The 24,574-nt window shown below is 33.5% G+C and overlaps 1 protein-coding gene and 1 long non-coding RNA gene across 2 annotated transcripts; both read right to left on the reverse strand.

Moving 5' to 3' along the window:
- Positions 1-4,272: 4,272 nt before the first annotated feature.
- LOC107896560 (flap endonuclease 1) lies at positions 4,273-8,803 on the reverse strand. The gene is made up of 17 exons (XM_016821749.2): positions 8,434-8,803; positions 8,216-8,332; positions 8,040-8,098; positions 7,828-7,887; positions 7,624-7,677; positions 7,459-7,507; positions 7,315-7,362; positions 7,082-7,147; positions 6,942-6,992; positions 6,593-6,712; positions 6,436-6,520; positions 6,249-6,330; positions 6,034-6,148; positions 5,882-5,938; positions 5,744-5,790; positions 5,608-5,662; positions 4,273-4,542 (listed from the first exon to the last, which is right to left on the reverse strand). Exons 1-17 carry the CDS (start codon positions 8,443-8,445, stop codon positions 4,468-4,470), a joined length of 1,152 nt encoding a protein of 383 aa, XP_016677238.1. The 5' UTR covers positions 8,446-8,803; the 3' UTR covers positions 4,273-4,467.
- A 992-nt stretch (positions 8,804-9,795) lies between these two features.
- On the reverse strand, positions 9,796-13,004 carry LOC107896561 (uncharacterized). The gene is made up of 3 exons (XR_001683777.2): positions 12,625-13,004; positions 12,037-12,204; positions 9,796-10,115 (listed from the first exon to the last, which is right to left on the reverse strand). It is a non-coding gene; the product is annotated as an uncharacterized lncRNA (long non-coding RNA).
- Between the last annotated feature and the right edge of the window lie 11,570 nt (positions 13,005-24,574).

Below are 24,574 nucleotides of genomic sequence, written 5' to 3' on the forward strand. Positions count from 1 at the left end.
TTGGAACAGTGGTTTTGAGTGCTTTCATTTTATGACCATAATGAATTGACCGAAAAGATGTGATAATGTGATTCCGTATAAGACTATAGCTGGGCTATGGTATCGGTACAATGTGATAATGTGATTCCGTACAAGACCATGACTAGGATATGGCTTCGGTATGATATGTGAACCGTGTAAGACCATGGCAGGGCTATGGCTTCGGTGTGTGATGTGCAACAATGTGAAAGTCCATAGTTCACTGTGGCAATGTGATAATGAAGCACTCAATTCCCTTATTGTTCCCTAATTTGACAATGAAAGTAAATGAGGAATGGGCCCAAAGTAGTTAAATTATAAGTAGCTATATGGAAATTATCCAAATGAGTTATTAATGGAATTGTGATTTGCAGGATAAAATAGTTAAACTAATAGATATATGATTGTGTATGATATTCGGTAAGATTTGTATTTTTATGCCTATGAGCTTACTAAGCTTCTATAAGCTTACTTGTATATGATATTTGTTTTGTAGATTGAATTATTTATATATGGAGGATCGGATTTACACCAAAGATCACACTATTCAGATTTACTCCGGTAGATTTTGTTAAACAATTTTTTTTGGTGTATATGACATGTATAGGATTTGATTTAGTAATGTAATTATATGGATAATTAAGTATGCAAACTATGTTGAATGTGATGTTTTGTGATTGGAAAATGAAATATACATGTTTTGGTTTGAGATAATTGATTGGTTGGATTCTATTAGTGAATAATTGTATTTAGGTACAAGAAATGGATAAAAAGAATGATATTTGATTAAGATACATAAGTAAATGTTTTGGGCATGAATAGGGTGTGTTTAGTATGTGAAAATTGCTTTAAAATGGTCAAAAATTATGTTTTCACACGGCTAAATCACATAGGCGTGTGCCCAGGCCGTGTGGAAAAGTCAGAATCTGCACATGGGCAGGCCACAAGGGCATGTTCCAGGCCACATGGGCATGTTCCAAGCCACATGGGCATGTTCTAGGCCACACAGGCGTGTGCCCCTATCTTCAAGGAAAATTTTCCAAAGTTCCCGGTTTAGTCTCAAATCACTTCTAAAACATATATAGGGCCCTGTAGGCCCATATTAAGGGCTTTAAAATGAAATTTGATAAGAATTGATCTGAAATGTAAAGTTTATGACTCGGTTTTATATAAATGTTAGTGTATAAGTACGGTAATGCCTCGTAGCCCTATTCCGGTGACGACTTGGGGTTAGGGGGTGTTACAATTATTTTAGTATTTTATTTTATTTTTATAATAATTTAGTAAAAACCACCTAATAGGAGGATGGCAAATTGATACCAGACCAAGAAAATATCGATACCCTTGTCCTAGTATCGATATTTACGTGATTGTCTTGAAAATTTTGTTAAGTGGTCCTAATGCATGTTTAATCATTATTATAAGTTTATTTAAAGTATGTTTAATATGTTCTAATGATGATTGATATATATTTGATTAAAAATTTATAATATCACTAATAAAGAGGATGATTTCTTAATAATGTGACAATTTACTATGAGTATGACATGGGACAGTGGTGTGGCATCTTGATATTCAGGCTTGACGACCAAGCCAGGTATAGGGTGTTACATTTCTAATAAGAGAATGACAAATCAAATTTGGATAAGAATGATGTGGAATCACAATTTCATACAATACTTTCTCTTGTATTTAATTATCAAATATATGGATATAGTAAAAATTATAGTATTGCGTTAGGAATTTTGGTATCTAAATCCGAAATTTGACAACCTGTCACCATTGATTGCGGCTCTCCAACAAACGACCAATACTAAAAATCAACCTTAACATTATTTTTTCTATTTTTCTAATCTGAACATCAATTTTATCAAAATAAGTATTGATTTTCCTAGATTTATAACTAAATTTTCGAACTCTTATTCTTCAATCTCCATTTTTAGTCATCGGATCAGTCTAAAATTTAAGTATCTTGCCTCCTCTTAAATTATTATTTCATTGTTTGGATTTGTCAAAGTGACCTAAAATTTGCATGAGAAATCAACAACTCCCCTTCTCTCATTCTTCAAGAAAACTAATTGTTTCTTTTGCTTTTTTTTATTGAACATTGATTTTTCAACTTGAAAAAAAAAACCTTCTTTGATTTCTTTCTTTATTATAACCAAAATTCTTCTCTGTTTTTGCCTCAAGATTCAAAATGATTAAGAAAATTTTGTTTGATGGAAGGATTTTCATCTCCATTTTTGTTTGCATGGAGAAATTTGGGTGTTAAAAAAAATGAAAAGATTTTGTAATACCCCTAACCCACATCTGTTGCTGAAATAGGGTTTCAAAGCATTACCGGAACTTATCGATCAAACAGTTATAAATTTGTACACTGATATCACATAATATTCAGGTCAAAAAACAATTAAATTCATACATAATGTCCCTTATTTGAGCCCTCGAGGCCCAAAATACGTGTTAGAAATAAATTAGGACTAATTCAGTGACTCAGAGAATTTTTCGTAAAATATTAAAAATTTTTAAAGCTGCAGGGTTCACACACTCGTGTGGTCAAGCCATGTGGACTCAAAATGTACTTTTAACAACAAGTTTACCATTCCCTACAAGCTTGAACAATAAAAAACTCAAAAATCATTCGTTTAACCAATTCAAAACACAATCAAACACATCCAAAATATGTCAAAACAATCATCCTAGGTGCCTAACAAATTTACCCTCATAGATACCATAATTATATCATCAAAACATATCAATAAAACATCATTCAAATCCAATTTGTAAACATGCCAAATTCAATCTATTTTACCTATTTCATGTTCATTTAAACATTAACTTAAACTTGCCATAATATGACCTCAAACATAAACACGTATTTATATGCATATAACCATCTAATATTAACTTATAATCTTATTTACAATCAAGCCACAAGATGATTAATATTTAGATACCTTAGGTACATGCCGACACAAAAGAAAAAACATCACCACGTTTGAGTTCGAGACTGTTGTTGGATGTTGAATCGACGATCAAAATTTAATACTTAACCTGCGCACGGAAAATAAAACCGTACGCTAAGTAAAACTCAATGGTATTTCTATAATCCAAATATTTATAGAGAAAAGATATTATGATATGTACATTGCAATTATAAGTACAATTGTTAAAAACCACATTAATTTATACAATGATATTACTCATTCAATTTTTCACTTCATAAATACATCAAGCATACCATATTCAATTCTCATCATTTGCTATATAATAGCTTTTCACAATATGATACACATATCATTAAAACAACAATATTGTTCATTCCATATGCAATTCATGAATACACAATTCAATTTCATATTGAATACTTCAATTTTTACTTAATATTTGCCTAATTTCTAATTTAGTCCCTAAACCGAGACTAACTTTTATTCTTCACATTTAATTCTTTATTTTCATGCAAATTCACATAACCAAAACCTAATTAACTACACAACTAACTAAAAATATTTACGAGTCCGTTTTACAAAAACAGAGTCCCGAAAATACACTTTTCGACACCCGTCACTCAATCCGAAAAACAATCGAATGCACAATATTACATTAGTTATCGAAGTAACCTCAAATAAATCAAAATAGGTAAATTCACGATTATTGAACTTATTAAAATGATATTTATAAGCATTCAAACATATTTGATCATAGCTAAACAAAATTACAACTAAAATGACCTTAAAAACAACATTTGAACTCAAAATACCAAAAACAAGAGTTAAGTACCGATACCTAACCCTTATGCATCAATACCTTGAACCAGACTATTACAATGATCTACATATATCAATGTTCCAATATCTCATAGCTCAATAGGATAATTCAAGATTAAATCTCAAAAGATGATTCATCATAGTGATTGAAGTAAAATTCAAATAATTTATTAAATTTGAGAAAATCCAAAATTGTAACTTTAGTTTGATAAATAAAATTATTTGCATTTGTATCCAAATTTTACTTAATCATGTTTCAACACAATTTTGTGCGAAGGGTGAAAACAATGCTCAAGAAACTTCATTTCATTCTTGAAAAATATAGAATGGTAGAGATAAAGGAAATAAGAGTTATTATATTACCACCCTACTATATATTTTTCATAGAAAATTAAGATAATAACATTATTAATGGTTGGTGAATTTTTTTAAATCAAATTTAATTTGTAATTTTAAAGATCTATACTGTACTCAGAAATCAAACAAATTAAGTGAAGCCACCTCTACTTCCATCATATCACTCAAATGTATTGGAGCCAGCACATACACTAATCAAAGATCAAAGTTTCCAATTTACTAAGAAACTATAAAACCCATAAGTTAAAAAAGTAAAAATTCATTACAAAAAACAAAACAGTCCAAATCCCATACAATGCAGTTGCTCTGCTCACCCCTAATTCAACTATTTCTTTTTCCTACCACCACCAGCCTTGTGCTTTTTACTATTAGTTTCTTTACCTGTCTTCTCAGGTATTTCCTGTCACAGTGATGAAAAAAATTTCATGTAGAGCACAATATTCTATTAAAATAAACAGTTTAACAAGTGACCAGAAGACAAATACAGTTTCAGCCTCGTGAGCAAAATGGAGACACTGCGATAAAATAGCTAACAAGATATAAAATAATCCAAACTTGGGTTTCTTACCCTAACAATCATTGAATAAAAGGAGTTCTATGCCTTCAAAGACTTATGGTTCTTACACTTTTAATCATCACAAGTATCAAAGGTTCTTATACTACGTTCACTTTCCTATTATTAACGGTATTAATGATAATGATAACATTAATATGGTGTTCAATAGCTAAGATGAGCACGGATTTGTTCTAAGGTTCATGGTCTTCAATAGCCTTGGTAATTTTGGATATAACATGATTGCATCACATAGGAACACGAGATAGCATGAGAAAATTATACACGAATGAGAACGATTTGTTAACATGTCAAAATTTCTCCAACACATTCTTAATGTGCCAAGATTTATATAACACAGTTTAACACATCAATATACAAGAAAACAAGACATAAATATACAAATTGCCAAGTCCATGAGCAAAGCAGAGACAACCCTTGAAAATACTAGTGGAGAGAATATCTTGAGTTTAGAGTTCGTTAAGGAAATTAAAGCGTGCATTCGGTTCCTTGTCAACCAGTGCACTGAACTTATAAAAGCCAAATACCTTTCATACTTTTCCCTTTGTAAAGATTATCTAACCCAAATATATTTCTCAACTTCTTTTTCCAAAAAAAACACAAACCTTTGTACTTTTTATATGATCTCTTTCAATTATTAAAATAAAAATATTATAAAACAACAAACCCCACGTAAGACAAACAAAGTTATACAAGGCCAAGTAATATAGTTTAATGCAATAAAAAACATAACAATATGTACCCAAAAATGCAGAATTAAAAGAAAATGAAGTTGCATGATACATGAAATGCAACCAGTCAAAACAAATAAAAATGCACTGGATTGGCCACCAGGTAAGAAGAAAAGAACAATATAGTGATAGTTAATCAAAATGCTTAGTGGAGCTATACCTTTCGTTTAATTGGTGCAGATGTGTTAGCAACTGGCTTGAAAAAGGACTCTAGTCTGGAAAGAGAAGGGTAATGACATAGTAAGCATTAGAACAGAATCTTAAAACGTCATTTTATGTAACTATGCACTACTAACCGGCCCTGTGAAGACTTGTTCTTGGCTGCTTTAATTTTCTCTACTCCCTAGTGAACAAAAGAAATAAAGATGAATAGACTTTTTTATCAATTTAAACAAAAGAATCATAACAAATTGATTTAATAAGAGAGGAAATACCTTCGTCACTCTGTCAATATTGAATCCATTTTCATTCACCAGAAAGGTAATCAACCCCTAGAAAAAATTGACAAATAATGCAGCTGTATTAAACAAAGATAGCTTACACATCCCCTAGAACAATATATGTAATTAGGATAGGAATTACACACTTCAAGATCTGGAGGACTCCACTTCATCTCAAGTTGCTCATCGTCCATGCAGACTAATGGTTCTTTAAAAAGCCGTCGAGCCTCTTCATATGGCCAATCATCAGGTATTGAGTACCTGAATATGAAAAATGTTTTTATTCATATAACTAAAATTAGTTAGCGTACAAAAAGAAATCTGCGTAAATCATTCTACACCACACATAAACAATCCAGACCTCTCTTTGTTTATGTTCTGAAGTATTTCCTCTATAGATCCATGTTGACGAATTAGCTTTAAAGCTGTCTGTCCCCCGATACCTGGTAATAGCTTGAGAACATCGTCATATACCAGCTACATAACCCAAATTTTGAGTGAATCATGTAACATAAAGGTCAGACACTCTAAAGAAAACCCCAGCATACCTCGAATACTGTCACAATAATCACATCCAGAAAGAATGCACAAGTCAATGAATTGATCCATTGTAAGATTCAGCTCTTCCAAAACCTAACACACATCTCCGTCAGAAAATCAAACTCAAAATCAACAAAGTACATGAGTGTATAATGCTTAAAGCACCTTTGCAACATCAAACTCCATGACTGGAACTTTTCTTGAGCTAGGGTCCATTAAGTGTCTAAGAAACTTAGGAGTTCCAAAGGTTAAAGAGTCCATGTCCTCAGAAGCCACAGCATAAACCTGATAAATATGAAGGCATGATTTCAACCCCTAAAGCCATATATAGTACTAGGTTATCAAGAATAAATGGTGTATACACTGAAAATTAAATAGGCTGCATCTTAAAATGGCATTAGAAAAAATTTGAACTTTTTCAATCTCATAAAGGTAAATAGAATTATTACATGTCAGTTTTCAGGACTGATAAGGCCCTAGATAAACAACTTATCATGACCTACTGGATACTTGCCTTTCCAGATTTGCAGAGTGCAGCACATTGAGCCTCTGCTTCAGAAGGAGCCTGTGAAAAAATAAAACAGAATTCAATAGAATGAATCGAGCTTCTAAACCCAAAACTGAAAACCCCACATTCAAACAAAGAACACTCACATCAATCACAGGCACCCCCATAAGTCTTAAAAGGCGTTTACAGTCTTCATTATGCTGCCTTGTCACCTGGAAACAGTAGAGAGCAATAAAGCCAACATCGCACTTTGGCACAGTTCTATTTTAACCAGATCTTTTGTATTTATGTCATGACTAAACATCCAGAAATAAATACCAAATAAAACAGTGAGCTATCACATCTACTATTGGGAGAAAATGGATGAGAAAAGACTCACTTTTACTGTCCGCTTGCTGAATTTTTCAATGTCCTCCTTATTTCCAGTCTAATAATAAAAACAACAGCACCTTAATTTTCCGTAGTGGTGAAACAACAAAAGAAAACTTCACTTATCACTCCATGTGTGACCAAAGAAAAATACCTCCATGGCTTCTTGCAAATCCTCAGTAGCATCTGCCCTCTTTGAGTAACTACATGACAAATTTAGTATAAAAATTATGAAAAAGCAACATTCTACTCATCAAGCTCCGGTCATATTGAAGGAAACCAACAAAAAACGATTTGAAAATAATTTGCAATAAAGTACCGCTTAGCAAGCTCTTGTTTTTTCAAATCTGGAGGCTGCCCATCAAAAACATAGCTGAAAGAAAATACCACAAGCATTAGCAAATAAAAGGCCTTTGGGATGTGGTACCATATAGGCAGCATAGGGCAGAAAATATCTGCGCTAAAATGACTGACTAATTAACTTCTAAGGAAAATGAAAAGAAAAGGGAAAGAATCACATTACACAGGTTTAAGCCCAGCTTCAAGAAGCCGAATTGTCCGAGTAAACATGCCTTGCAAATGACTAAGGATTACGCCAGCAGAACCCATGTAAACATTTTATGAACCAAATAATGAAAATGTAATTGAAAAGGTAAAAAATAAATAAGAATCAGCTAACGATAGTTTTGTAAGATAAAAAGAATTAATGAATGAAGAGAAAAATATATTAAAAACCTGGTAACTTCACCGGCTTCATTGGTGAGCATTTCAGTCCCCATACGACCCACGACAATCTACAGTCAACCCAAAATTTAAAAAAAAAAACATTATTAGTTAGTCTTAGCTCTCAAATGGAAATAAAGGAGAAAACTTTCATTTTTTTTTTCTTTTCGAGGGAACAATATACGAACGAGAAATTGGTAAATGCTCATGCTGGCGTCGATGGCAATCTTGCGGCCGAAATAGCTCTCTAATTTCTGTTCCTTCATGGCCTTTGGCGCATTGTCTGCTAGAAGCTTCGTTAAACCCTAATCATGAAATTCAAATGCCAAAACATCGATTAATATTCAGATAAAGAAAACCCCAATTTAATTCTTCAAAAAAAGTTAGAAACACTTAAAAAAATCACCTTAATACCCATTGCTGGTTGAGAGAGAACGTGGAGAGCAGAGGAGTAGTGACTACAACCGCTAAAGATTTGGCTTGGGGTTTTGTGGAGAAGCTAAAGTGAGTTTCCTTCGCTGTGCTAGAGAGTTTTTCCCTCCTTCCCAATAACTACTATTATGCTATGACATAAGATTCTGAAATTAATTTTGGGTAAATTGCGTTACAGGTCATCCAAATATGATTAAATTTCTATTTACGCCAAACTCCCTTCACCGACCACCATTCGCCAACAGTTTAAGCCTAAAAAATACATCCCTAAACTCATTTATACTTCCTATTTTCAAACTTAACTCCTGTTTCATCCAAATCAGCTTTGATTTTCCTAACTACACCCTGTGCTTCATTTTCACCACTAGGATCTTCCAAAAAAAGGCATCAAAGAACTCAAAACTTGTATAGGCAAGAGAGAGTACGAAGTAAGGTTTTGAAGGGGTGATATAGGGCACTTCAGTCAGGTATTTTTAGATTCTTTGAATCCTCCATCATAATTTGATTAGGCTCGATTCAATTCTAGATTTTTTCATATTATTTTGTGAATATTATTTGACAAAATTTCAATGCATTTTTCATAAATCTCGATTCATGATAGTTTTTGATTTAGTCGGCTTTCTTGCTTAACCCTAAGGGTACGTTTGGTTGGAGTAATGAAATAGAACTGTAATAGAATAGACTTGTAATCAATAATTCAGTTGTTTAGTTGAATGTAATGGAATAGAGTTGTAGTAGTATTCATGTATTTGGTAGAATAGAATAGATGTTGTAATAGGATAAGGAAAAAGACTTAAATGACCAAAATACCCTTAATAGAATTTTTTAGATAGATAATTTTAAATTTTAATAAAATTATTATTAAATATAATTTAATAATAATAATAAATAATTTAATCATATTTTAACATAAATATTATTAAATAAAATTTAATAAAATAATATATAATTTAATAACATTCTTAATATTATTACTAAAATATGAATTAATAAAAATCATAATATATAATATTATAAAAATAATATATAACTACTTTATTATTTTTAAACACATATTTAATGCGCTAAATGTTCCATTATCCATTTATTTTTTCCTTGCACTCTTTTTATTCCTTTACTAAATTTACTAAATTTCTTTTATCTTTTATATAATAAAAATCAAGTTTATATAATCTTCAATTGAGTTAATTGGAAGATCCATCTACAACTATGGCTGAATCAACATATTATCATCTTTATAAACATATCATTTATATTTTTATATAATTAAATTAAAACATTTGTTCCTAATCAAACAACTGTAAGGAAAGTCAATCCAAGCTAAGGTGCTATACTGTAAACAAGCATCAAAAGAGCACATAAAATATATATTTCAAAGTTTCATCTCAAATTGGATTATCTTCCACATTCATGCAACCAAGCATTGCAAACGACACACATATCTACATACAATCTACATACTGATCAACTACAGGTTGGAAGAATACTCAATAGCAGTACTTTGTCGAGTAATCTTTCAGAGCAATTACCAAACCACGACCTTTCCTTGCCTCACGATATACAATCCCCATGATGTCTGTGAACTCCTGTTTGTCCTTGAGAGCCCAGTTAATCTTGTTATTATCAATGCTAAGATCAATCATAATGTGCTTGTTTCTGAAAAAAAAAAAGTTCACTTTACATTAAATCAGCTTAATTGCATCACATTCAAACTGTTTTATTAGCCCCATCCGAACATCTTAATTAACACCAATTTACATCCCCTTTAACAACGAATTTTTAACCCTTTCGATCAACAACAAAAACTAATATTTAACAACTATTGTTTTCTTTTATTTTATACATGCAGCAAACCAATTGCTCCACATATTACAACACATTCAAATAAGTATTTACATGCTGGAATAATAACCTTTCAAGCTATAGTTTCCAGCAATCATTTAAGCATTTAATTGTCAAATTTTTACTTCACTACTAACAACCGAACTTAGTAAGAATAATATAATATTTTAGCTACTAAACTCGATTTATAAACCCCTACAACCATAGCTTACCTGCATGCAAACATCAGAATTTAAACATGAGAATTTGCACAGTTTCCTTTGAAAAACTCATTCACAAGCACATTCAATTTGTCCTATTTTGGACAGCACAAGACAGCAACATGCACGGCATTTGTATCACTCAAAAACACACTCAATAGTATTAAAATTTATTAGTTCATCACAATAACAATCCATGATTTTTAATCCAGCAATACTCAATTATTTGGTCCCAAAACTGAATAGCATAATGCAACAAATGCGACTGTCTTTACAGCCCTTAATCGACAAGAAAATAGAACCATTAATTTGTTCAAATTTTGGACAACATAACAAGGGCACAAAATTGGATAGCAGTAATTTTTACACTATTTCCGAGCAGCGTTTAAACTTACAATAAACGAATCTAGCTAATGCTAGACACTAAGTAGCCTTGAAGTTTTAAAGAACATTTTCAGCTATTAAATTGAAACCGAAACATCAATGCTAATTTAATATATATATATTAAGCATGAAAATAACAAAATGAGTTTAAAGAAAACTCACCATTAGCAACACTCAATTTGTACTTCTAAAATAACAAGTCATTCGGCAAATAAAACGCAATTTTCTCATTAACGACACATCATCAATAACAGTCCCAGAGTTATACATTTTAACCACGGCACCAAAGCACTATAATGCTAGACACTAAGTAGCCTTGAAGTTTTAAAGAACATTTTCAGCTATTAAATTGAAACCGAAACATCAATGCTAATTTAATATATATATATTAAGCATGAAAATAACAAAATGAGTTTAAAGAAAACTCACCATTAGCAACACTCAATTTGTACTTCTAAAATAACAAGTCATTCGGCAAATAAAACGCAATTTTCTCATTAACGACACATCATCAATAACAGTCCCAGAGTTATACATTTTAACCACGGCACCAATGCACTATAAATCACAGCTATAACTCCTCTCAATTTGTCTTTTGAAGATACCAAAATTTCATTATTAAGACCACGACAATTAATCCACTTTAGATAATGGTTTAAGACAACATAAATACTTCCATTTTAATCAAGACCAAGCAATAGGAAATCTTAATTATAACTATGACATCTTCTAATTTCAGCTTAGGACATTAATATTTAATCAATTCCAACAGCAGGTTACCTTAATTTCATTACAAAAAGTCATATTCTGACAGCATGCATGGAGTTTGCATGCCTTGACAGTTCACTCGACAACTAACAATCGTCAAGACTTTTCCTTCAATTTTCATCACACATACCAGCATTAGAGTACAATAAATCATTCAAGAAATAACTTAAACTCACACCATAACCAACAACAGCCATTTTTTTTTACAACCATTTCTTCAAATTTCCAACATGATTTATTTGCTCCTAACCAAAAATCAACAGCAGCTAATTGACAGTTTAATAATAAAATTCAGACGACTTAATTAAAGTCACCAACTAGTTTAATTCGACTTGACAATTAACTAAACGAGTAAGTGTGTGTAAATTTCAAGGAATACTTACCGAATTCTTCCTTACGAGAACAAATTTCTCCTTGTCTTTACCACTTTAACTGTCTCCCACCTCTCAAACTTCTTAATATGAAGAAACAACTATTTAATATGCCAAATCCATGGCCTCTCCCTCCATGCTAAAAGACAATAAGTAACCCTTTTTGAACCCCTGTGATGCCTATGATTCCTCAATGCATAAACCAAAATATCAGCCTTTTTAGGGAAGAATAGATAAATACTATAATCTAAGCACAAAGATGAAAGGATCATCTTCCAAAAGAAAAAAAAACTAGGTTATGCCATTAAGTAGAACTTGTGAGATCTAGCTTTAATTCCCAAAAGGCACTTTCAATCTAAGTGCAAACCGCAACAAATTAAACCCAATAAACCTAATTGAAAAATTTTGCGAAATCAAAATTTCTCCCGAAAGAGGAAAAATTCTTCCACAGGAATTTAGAATCAAAACTGAAATTCGAAATATCAAAAGGTATTTCTCTAAATCCAATGAAAAAGAACAATCCAAAATCAACATTGAGAAACCAGAAAGAAAATAGAGGAAGAAAAGTAATGGGAAATTGGAACGATTAGAAAGAGGTACCCTTGGACATTCTTGAGGGTTTGATTAAACCTGGAATCAAGGCTTTCTTTGTTAAGCTAATCTTCTTCACCATGGTTGCCGCTGTTCTTTGAGATTTGTTTAAAAAATCTCAGATGGGAGTAGGGAGTTTGAAGAGATGTGAGATGGGTAGAAAAGGAAAAAAAATAATTTTGTGTATTACTGGAAGCGTTTAATGATGGTGTTGAATTGCTATTCAGTGGTTTTGAGGAATAAGACTGTAATAGCTATTCCATTGAATAGGTTTTACAGCCAACCAAATCCCTGAATAAGAACGTTGTGTTGAATAAAGGAGGAATGGCTAAGCCATTTATGTGAACCAAACAAGGCCTAAGGTTTTGAAATAAAAGGAGTCATGTGCATTAGTGTTAGTGTTAGTGTTAGTGTTAGTGTGCATGAGCTTTTATAAGCTAGGTTCTTCCTGCCCAAGGACAAGTGCCTTATATCTAATAGTTTACGTAAAAGCTTGCATCCGAAAATTTAAGGCAACCAAATCCCTTATTCATTTCATGCTAACTACTTGAGTTGAATAAGAAGCTTATAGTAACTTCAATAATAAAGGAAAAAGGTGCTTCATAGAAGAGTGTGTGCCATGCAAGGGAAATTCCCTTGTGAGGCCTTTGAGGTCTATTCCATTATGTGTATGGGCAACTAGCTAGCCCTTTGTGGGGCTTTTTTTTATTATTTTGGATTGCCTACACATTAATCTTATTTGTTTGTATTTATTTGAGTTCAAGGTCATGCTTATTTATTTAATGGGTGTTGACAATATGAATTGAAAAACCATTTGCAGGTACAAAGATCAATGCGATTAAGGTTAACAAAAACAAAAGAGGTGAACTTAACTTTTCTTGTCAAATTGGGTAGGAGATTGACAATCGAAGATGAAACCTTATGTAACGCCCCCACGCCCGAGACCGTCACCGGAGTCGAGCTTGAGGTGTTACTGAACATAATTTATCGAATTAAGAACTTCGAATCATTTATTTCTACATTCACAGCTTTCTAGCTACCTGCGTCACAGTTACAAGAAAAATCATATCTCGAGTTAAAAAACTCGAAATCAAGATCCGTAAATTTTCCTTAAATCTAGACTCATATATCTATTTACTAATTTTTTTCTAGAATTTTTGGTTGGGCCAATTAATACAGTTTATTAGTTAAAGTTACCCTTGTTTCAGGACTTGACTGGACTGACCTCTGTTTACTACGAACCATATTTCTCTTTGTGAAAAGTTTATATGACTATGCCGTTTATTTATTCCGAAACTAGACTCAACAAGGATTCCAAGAATATAAAATACACCACCTAATTATTTTGTACAATTTATGGTAAATTTCTAAATTTGGAACAGGGGATCCAGAAATTGCTCTGGCCCTGTTTCACTAAAATTCAAATATCTTATAACATATAATTCCTTTACTTGTTTCATTTGTTTTATAAGAAACTAGACATACTAGGATTCAATTTCATATTTAATCCATCACCAAATTCAATTTCTATGATTTTTAGTAAATTTTCAAACTCATGTCAGTGTTGCTGCAATATTCTGTTTATGGTAAATTTCATCTTTTCATGAGTTTTTATGATCTAGATAACATATTAAACTTCCATGACATCAAATTTAACACCCCGTACCCGAGACCGTTGCCGGAGTCGAACACGAGGTGCTAACAGACTTAATTCCTTACTTAAACAGCTCATACAATTCATTTTTAAAATTTCCAGACGAGCTGGCTAACTGCATCACAGTCACTCTAAAAATCATATCTCGAGTTCCAAAACTCAAAATCCAATTCCATAAATTTTTCCTGAAACTAGACTCATACATATATTTACAAATTTTTTTCTAGAATTTTTGGTCAGGCCAATTAGTACAGTTTATTAGTTAAAGTCTCCCCTGTTTCAGGGTTCGACTACTCTGACCTTCATGCATGACGACTTAGATATCTCTCTGTACAGGGCTTCAATACTTATGCCATTTGTTTCTAATGAAACTAGACTCAAAAAGGAATCTGTACATATAAAGCATGACTTCTAATTATCTCTGATTAATTTATGGTGAATTTCCAAAGTCAGAACAGGGGATCCAGAAATTGCTCTGGCCCTGTTTCACGAAAACTTAAACATCTCATAAAATACAGCTCATATGGTCATTTCGTTTCTTTCATATGAAAATAGACTCATCAAGATTCGATTACATAATTTATTCATTATTTAATTCCATTTATACTATTTTTAGTGATTTTGCAAATTCACATCACTGCTGCTGTCAGCATCTATTTTAAGGTAAATTTTACCTATTTCATAGTTTTCCATGAATCAACTAGTAATTTGACATACATTATTTCCAAGTATAATCACGATTAGCCATGACATACGTAACACCAATAGGACCATGATTGGCCATTCCAATGGCTAATCATTACCAAACATTTCCACACCACTTAATAACCATATCATAAGACCATATATACAAAATGATCATAATGTTATACTCAAAATATACAAGCCATTTTCGCATGGCTATACGAATATACATTACCAAAAGATACTTAATTAACAACAAGGGTCAGCCCTATATATGCCATTATCAAGTTCAACTGAAGAGTACCAAAAAGTGGCTTAGATAGTGTGGATGACTTCGACTTTGACACCTCCGAGTCCGATAGCTGACGAACAAAATCTATAATACAGAGAGTTTAAGCAACAGAGTAAGCGTTTCGTTGCTTAGTAAGTTTATAAGTAAGGAACTCATTTGAAACAAAAACACAAAAGAAATAGCATTCATAAGGATAAATAATGCCTATGCACAAGATCACGTATTCGTTTTAATTTACACTTTTATCAATAGGTTTATACATTCGAAGTCAAACTTAACTAAATTTCATTTGATTCAATTTCATGTAGCTCGAGTGAGCTATAGACTTCATATAATCCTAAGAAATGGCCGGAAGAGCATTATTCGATTATGTAATCACAACTGACACTGTACCAAATTTTTCCAATGTATATACGATCCATACATGGTCATATTAGGGATTATGAGCACATTAATCGGAATTATTACGACAGAGTCACACCTTTCCAAACATAAATACCTTCGGAATTTGGCTCGGATGTAACAACCAGCACAAATGCCTTCAGGACTTAACCCGGTTATAATAACCCGCATGAATGCCTTTGGGACTTAACTCGGTTATAATAACCCGTACGAATGCCTTCGGGACTTAACCCGGTTATATTTTTTTTTCCAGCTCATAGCCTGCGGACCTTTAGTCCGGATAGATTCTATCAATATACATATCATCATTCACATTTCAACTCCAAAGTTATACTCAAATTCACATGTTCATAACACCATTACAGCTTAACTCCAAATGATCCTCACTATGAATCGCATACCCACATTAATTAATGAACAATTTTATTCAAGTGCCAACCAAAAATTTCGATTCATTTACCATATTCTTATAGGCATCTTTAATTATGTATACTAGAAGAGCCTACTTAAAAACTTACCTCGGTATATTGAAACGATTGTGGATTGATTACTCTATTGCTTTCTCCTTTCCCCGATCTAACTTTGATCCCCCTTGCTCTTGAGCTTAATGAATACAAGTAGAAGTATTCAATATTTTTACCAATAATGTTTACTTGTTAGTCACATTCGGCAATCACATATCAAACTCATTTAACTCATGTGGCCAATTATACTTGGTCATACATACACATAATCAAAAATAAATTCCAAAATTTTCACATCATTTATGTACTAAGCCGAATTCACTTGCCAAGTTCATATACATTCTTCAATAATTCCTTCTTTGAACAAACACATATTCGGCTAAAACAATGAAAATTTTAGCAGCTTTTAATTTAACACCTAATCAATTATAACACCTCTAAGCATTCTTTTCATTTTACCAACTCTAACCACTACTCAAGCATAACATTTTCATATTCGGCAATAGTATCAAACTTAGTAGCCGATTCTTCCCACTTTGTATCTATGCACCTATTTGATCATTAGTTTAGTTCAAACACCCATACACCAAGATTCATCCAATTTAACATGAAACAAAAACCTAAATCCTCAATAGCTACTATGGCCGAAAGTTCTAGTCTTCCCAAAATCAAAATTCCTAACATGGGTTACCTAAAGAACTTGGTAACTAGTTCAATTTTATCTAAAATTTCAAGAATAAACATGAATTTCATACCTTAATGAAGACTTGAAATGGCTGAATGGCTCCTTTCCTCCCAACCCCCCTTCACTTTCGGCCTTTTGGAATGAACAAGGTGAACACTTTGTTGTTTTCACCCACTTTCTATATTTTCTTTTCATTAATTCATGATATTATGCCATTTAGCTAATTAAAGTTAATAGAAAATTCATATTTTATTATATAATTTGTAGCATGGCCGGCCACTACCTATAGTTTGGCTAATTTGACATGCAAGTACAAGCACTTTCCAACATATATTAATAGGCCACTTTAGCATTTGCCTAGCACATTTCTAAATTTTCTCATACAAGTCCTATTTAATAAATTTCACATACTATATACAAAATTTAAGCATAAATTTTTCACACATGCATATTCATATATAATAAGCATCAAATATGACTGTTAATTATTTTTATGACTCGATTTCGTGGTCCCGAAACCACTTTCCGACTAGGGTCAATTTAGGGCTGACACATCAAACATGATCTAACTTAGCATTTTCCATGACTTATCATTATTAAGCATTTTCTCAACCAAATCATGGCCATATCACAAAATTATTTACACAAAATAGGTGTATTGCTATACATGTCATACTTAAGTTTTACAAGCCATTTACCAAAAAGAGTCCTTCGGATAGTGTGATCGAACCTTCGACCTGTCCCGATTCCTAAGCCGGCTTGTTCGAAACTATAGTGAATGAAAAGGAGGGAATAAGCATAAATGCTTAGTAAGTCATATGCAAATAACAAGTAACATAACAATACAATTATACTAAACAACCTTAGCATGGTATCACCAAAACATATATCACATTTCTAAACATCATTAATCATCTTACCGCCTTATCGTTGTTGTATCTATTTTCAACCCGAAGGTTAAGTACATACCTGTCCAAAGTGTCCATTTCACAATACTTACCAATACGTCACCTTCATCTTAAGTGTTCTTCCATTTCACTAGAAATTTTACCCGTTGAACACATCGGAATATAACTCGGACACATGGATAATTTGCACATAAGTGCCACATTTGTAGCCAAGCTACCATGTAACCCGCCCATAAGTGAACTCGGACTCAACTCAACGAGCTCGGGCGTTCGCATCCATAAGTGAACTCGGACTCAACTCAACGAGTTCGGATGCCTAGTTACATCTCACGAACTCGGACTCAACTCAACGAGTTCGGACATTTCACATCCATAAGTGAACTCGGACTCAACTCAACGAGTTCGGATGTTCAACCATCCTAGTGACATGTCACTTGTATCTTAATCTATTCCTAAGGTTCAAACGGGATTTTCCTCGAACACATCTCCTTGCCATCTTCCGTAAAATACCGAAACCAATACTCGGTAGCACTTTATATTTAACAAATAATACACTTAATTTGCATTTTATTTGAAAATAACCACAAAGCATATATTTCATGATAAAAATCAGCATATCATATATTTAACATCAATAACTTAAAAATAACAATTATGCTACCTTATTTACACATGAACTTACTTCGGTACAAACTTTTTAACAATCGAGCCTATTCCTTGTAAACTTTGTTTTTCCCTCGATCACGACTTGAATCTCATTTCTCTTGATCTATAATACCAACTTAATCTTATTTAGTACACACATTCATTAAAACAGTCCTTAATACGAACTTTGGAAAAATTACCATTTTGCCCCTAAACTTTTGCATAATTACACTTTTGCCCCTAGGCTCGGGAATTAAACTTCATCCCTTATTATTATGTTTTATGACATTCTTATCATTTTTCCCTTCTATGGCAACATCAAATTCTCACTCTAACATGTATTTATGACTACTAAATATTTTTACCGATTAAGCCTTTTTACTCGTTTTTACTCAAAACCGTGTAGCACAAGTTGTCTAACAAAATTTAAAACCTCATATTCTGTCATAAAACACCAAAATACACAAATTTCACCTATAGGTATTTTTCCAAATATGAACCATAGGTTGAATTATTGTTAACATAAGCTAAATCGAGCTACCGGGATTTCAAAAACATAAAAATCATTAAAACCGGGGCTTAAAATCACTTACTATAAAGTTTGAAAGTTGAAGAAACCCCAGCTATGGAGGAGAGCAAAAATCGGCAGAACAATATGGAGAAGATGATCATTTGGGTTATTTTTCCTATTTTTATTTCATTTAATATCCAAATGACCAAAATGCCCTTACTACTAAACTTTCCAAAAATTCCTTCCATGTCCTAATTTTGTCCATGAACTTAAAATTGGTCAAATTACCATTTAAGACCTTCTAATTAATATTTCAAAGCAATTTCATACTAAAAACTTCTAGAATGCAAGTTTTGCAACTTATTCGATTTAGTCCCTAACTTTAAATTAAACTCGTTATGCCAAAAATTTCTTCACGAAATTTTCACACAATTATGCAATCATCTCATAAACCTCAAAATAATTATAAAATAATTATTTCTATCTCGGATTTGTGGTCACGAAACCACTATTCCGATTAGGCCTTAATTCAAGATATTACAACTCTCCCCCCTTTAAGGATTTTCGTCCTCGAAAATCTTACCGGTAAACAAGTGTGGGTATTGGTTTCCCATAGTTTCTTCAAGTTCCCATGTAGTCTCTTCTACCCCGTGCTTTTTCCACAATACTTTCACGAGAGCGACACTTTTATTTCTTAGTTTCTTGACCTCTTGAGCTAAAATCTTAATCGGTTCTTATTCGTAAGTCATATCCGGTCGTAGTTCTATTTCTGTTGGTGAAATTATATGTGAAGGATTCGAACGATACCGACGTAACATAGATACGTGGAACACATCATGGATCTTTTCTAATTCAGGTGGTAATGCTAGCCGATATGCTACCGGTCCAACTTTTTCAATTATTTCATACGGTCCAATAAAACGCTGACTTAACTTGCCTTTCCGGCCAAATCTAAGGACTTTTTTCCATGGAGACACTTTTAAAAATACCTTATCACCAACTTGAAACTCGATTTCCCTTCGTTTCAAATCCGCATAAGATTTCTGTCTATCTGAAGCAGCTTTCAAACAATCTCGAATCACTTTCACCTTTTCTTCGGTTTCTTTTATTAGATCAACTCCATAAATCTGATTTTTCCTGAGTTCAGTCCAATACAATGGCGTCCGACATTTACGACCATACAATGCTTCATAAGGTGCCATCTTCAAACTCGTCTGATAACTATTATTATAAGAAAATTCTACCAACGATAAGTACCTTTCCCAACTACCTTGAAATTCCAATACGCAACATCTGAGCATGTCTTCAAGAATCTGATTACTCTCTCTGATTGTCCATCAGTTTGTGGATGAAAGGCAATGCTAAAATTTAACTTTGTACCTAATGCCTCTTACAACTTTCGCCAAACAGTGAAGTAAATCTCGGATCTCTATCCGAAATGATTGACAAAGGCATTCCATGAAGTCTAACAATCTCACGGATATACAATTCAACCAACTTATTAAGAGAATAATCCGTACGTACCGGAATAAAATGAGCCGATTTAGTCAGTCTGTCAACTATTACCTAGATGGCATTTTTCTTCCCCGGAGTTAACGGCAACCCTGATATAAAATCCATGGTAATTCGATCCCATTTCCATTTAGGAACCATGATAGGCTGGAGTAATCCTGAAGGTACTTGGTGTTCAGCTTTCACTTGTTGACAAACTAAGCACTTTGATACAAACTCAGAAATATCTCTTTTCATTCCGCTCCACTAGTACATTTTCTTCAAGTCATTATACATTTTCGTACTGCCCGGATGAACCGTCAAACAGCCATTATGTGCTTCATACAAAATCTTTTGAATCAACTCATCATTTTTTGGTACACAAATCTGATTTTTAAACATCAAACAACCACTAGAACCGATTCTAAAATCTGATCCCATATCAGCTTCACACTGTTTTCTCTTGGCTAGCAAATCTTCATCATTTTTCTGAGCTTCAGAAATCTCTTGTAAAAACATCGGTCTTGCTCTTATCTCTGCTAGAATCGAACCATCACCTGATATCTTTAACTGAGTATTCATAGCTCTCAAAACAAATAACAATTTTCTACTTAAAGCATCGGCAACCACATTCGCTTTTCCCGGATGGTAGTCAATAATAAACTCGTAATCTTTCAACAACTCCAACCATCTTCGTTGTCTCAAATTCAAGTCTTTTTGTGACATCAAGTACTTAAGACTTTTGTGGTCGGTATATACCCGGCACTTTTCACCATACAAATAATGTCGCCACATCTTCAAAGCAAACACCACCGCAGCCAATTCCAAATCGTGAGTAGGATAATTCCTCTCATGAGGTTTTAACTGCCTCGAAGCATAAGCCACCACTTTTCCTTCTTGCATGAGTACACACCCCAAACCATTTAGAGAAGCGTCACTATACACAATAAATTCTTTACCTGATTCGGGTTGTACTAACATTGGTGCTTCTGTTAATAACTTTTTCAATTCTTCAAAACTCTGTTGACATTCTTCCATCCATTCAAATTTAACATTCTTTCGGAGTAGTCTAGTCATAGGAGCAGCAATTATAGAAAATCCATTTACAAACCGCCAATAATACCCAGCTAGCCCCAAGAAACTTCAAACTTCAGTTACATTTTTCGGTGGTTTCCAATCAACAATGGCTGAAATTTTACTAGGATCAACTCGTATACCATCACCTGAAACAATATGACCTAAAAATTCAACTTCCCGGAGCCAAAATTCACTTTTACTAAACTTAGCATACAACTGCTTATTTCTCAAAGTTTGCAAAACTATCCTCAAATGCTCAGCATGCTATATCTCATCTTTTGAATAAATTAAAATATCATCAATAAACACCACAACAAATTTGTCCAAGTATGGCCGAAATATGCGATTCATCAAATCCATAAACCAGCAGGAGCGTTTGTCAACCCGAATGGCATAACTAAAAATTCATAATGACCGTACCTTGTTCTAAAAGCAGTTTTAGGCACATCCGACTCTTTTACTCGCAGCTGATAGTATCCAGATCTCAAGTCATCCTTTGAAAACCATGTCGCTCCTTTTAGCTGATCAAATAAATCATCAATTCTTGGCAGCGGATACTTGTTCTTGATTGTCACCCTGTTTAATTGCCGATAGTCAACACACAATCTCATAGAACCATCCTTCTTTTTCACAAATAACACGGGAGCACCCCAAGGTGAAAAACTCGGTCTTACAAAGCCTTTATCAGTCAACTCTTGCAACTGCAACTTTAATTCTTTCAACTCTGCTGGTGCCATTCTATATGGAGCAATCGAGATCGGAATTGTTCCTGGTATCAAATCAATACCAAATTCTACTTCTCTGACTGGAGGCAAACTCGGCAATTCTTCTGGAAATACGTTCGCAAATTCACACACAACCGGCACTGATTCAACTTTCTTTTCAACTTCTTTTGTATTAATTACATACGCCAAATAAGCTTCATAACCCTTTCTCAAATATCTTTGAGCCGACATTGAAGAAATCACACTAGACAATGCATTTGATTTATTTGATTCAACCCACAGAGTTTCACCATTTTCACACTTTAATTCTATAACCTTTTCTTTGCAATTTACTATAGCATCATGCAATGTCAACCAATCCATACCCAAAATAATATCAAATTCATCAAACGGCAACAACATCAAGTCAGCCGGAAAGTAATGACCCCGAATCATTAAAGGGCATTTCTTGCATACTTTATCAACTATCACACATTTGCCTAGTGGATTCGACACTTTAATCATAAATTCTGTGTTCTCAACAGGTATATTCATACTAGACACCAGTTTCATGCATACATATGAATGAGTAGAACCGGGATCAATCAAAGCATTAACATTAACATCATAAAGAGAAAATATACCAATAATCACATCAGGTGATGAAGCATCTTCACGCGCTTTAATAACATAAGTTCTAGCCGGAGCCCTATCTTTAGATCTAACTGCTGCATCTCTGGCACATTCTTACTGCTTGCTTCATTCCCAGCTTTTCTTGGATACCTTCCCCTCGAATCCGCACCATTTGCTTTTGTATACTGAAATTTTTCTTTCTCAGCTCTCTCTGGGCAGTCTCTAATAAAATGATCCGGAGAACCACATCGAAAACATTCATTTGCTCTGCACGGACCATAATGATTTCTACCACACCGCTGGAACTCGGGTTTAACAAATCTCGAGTTCCCTACACTAGCTACCGAAGTAGTCTGGGACTTAGGACCCACATTTTGCTTCTTAGAATTCCCATATGATTGCCCAGCTAAAACTTGGGAACGAGGATTCATATTTCTTGACTTTCTGGGTTGTTGTGATGGTGCATTACTCATTGGTCTTTTCTTCCAATTTCGTGTCTCAGGTTATACCTTTTTCTTTTCCTTAAGTAGTTCTTCAGCCTTGCAAGCTCGATTGACAAGTACCACCATTTCTTTTAGTTCAAGGATCCCAACAAATACCTTGATGTCTTCGTTGAGCCCGTCTTCAAATCGTCGGCACATCTTGGCCTCTGTAGGAACATATTCTCTGGCATACTTACTCAATCGAACAAACTCTCTTTCATATTCTGTGACTGTCATATTACCTTGCTTCAGCTCAAGAAACTCTTTACGTTTCTGATCAATAAATCTTTCACTAATATACTTCTTTCGAAACTCTTCTTGAAAGAATTCTCAAGTTACCATCTCTTTCGGTACCACCGAAATCAAAGTCTTCCACCAATTATAAGCTGAATCCCTCAACAAGGATATAGCACATTTCAAACATTCTTCAGGTGTACAAGATAATTCATCAAATACCCGGATAGAATTTTCAAGCCAGAACTCTGCTTTCTCGGCATCGTCATCAATATTTGCCCTAAATTCTTCGGCCCCTTGTTTACGAATTCTATCAACCGGAGTTCTGTGAAATTTTATCATATCCACACCCTGAGGCATCGGGGTATAGGTTAAGGAATTGGGGGAGGTGGGGGAGGCTGTGCATTTGGGTTCGTACGAACGAACTCAGTATATCAAGCATTCATCATTTGGAGAAAGGCTTCCCGAGCCCCTTCTCCTCCTCCTTGACCAACAGTAGGAGGTGGATTTTCAGTTGGCACCGCCCCTTCAGTCGGAGCTGGTGCATTACTCTCTACATCATCAGCCGCAGTTGGATCGGGATCCATTTACTATAAAAAAATCATTTAATAGGTCAGAAGTCGTCACACTATCACAATTTATACATATGGCATGTATAGCAAAATCCGTACATACAACACGTAGTCCGAGAAATGACTAAAACTGCTCTGATACCACTAAATGTAACTCCCCCACGCCCAAGACCGTCACCGGAGTCGAGCTTGAGGTGTTACCGAACATAATTTATCGAATTAAGAACTTCGAATCATTTATTTCTACATTCACAGCTTTCTAGCTACCTGCATCACAGTTACAAGAAAAATCATATCTCGAGTTACAAAACTCAAAATCAAGATCCGTAAATTTTAATTAAATCTAGACTCATATACCTATTTACTAAATTTTTTCTAGAATTTTTGGTTGGGCCAATTAATACATTTTATTAGTTAAAGTTACCCCTATTTCAGGACTTGACTAGACTGACCTCTATTTACTACGAACCATATTTCTCTTTGTGAAAAGTTTATATAACTATTTCGTTTGTTTATTCCAA

Source organism: Gossypium hirsutum, chromosome A10 (assembly GCF_007990345.1).
Source record: "Gossypium hirsutum isolate 1008001.06 chromosome A10, Gossypium_hirsutum_v2.1, whole genome shotgun sequence".
Classification (NCBI taxonomy): Eukaryota; Viridiplantae; Streptophyta; class Magnoliopsida; order Malvales; family Malvaceae; genus Gossypium; species Gossypium hirsutum.

What these genes read in the sequence shown, in the direction of transcription:
- LOC107896560 (XM_016821749.2), bottom strand. An exon ending in TCAGCAAGCGGACAGTAAAA is followed by an intron (nt 7,148 to 7,314) that starts GTGAGTCTTTTC and finishes TACTGTTTCCAG; the next exon opens with GTGACAAGGCAGCATAATGA. An exon ending in ATATTGACAGAGTGACGAAG is followed by an intron (nt 5,791 to 5,881) that starts GTATTTCCTCTC and finishes TTTGTTCACTAG; the next exon opens with GGAGTAGAGAAAATTAAAGC.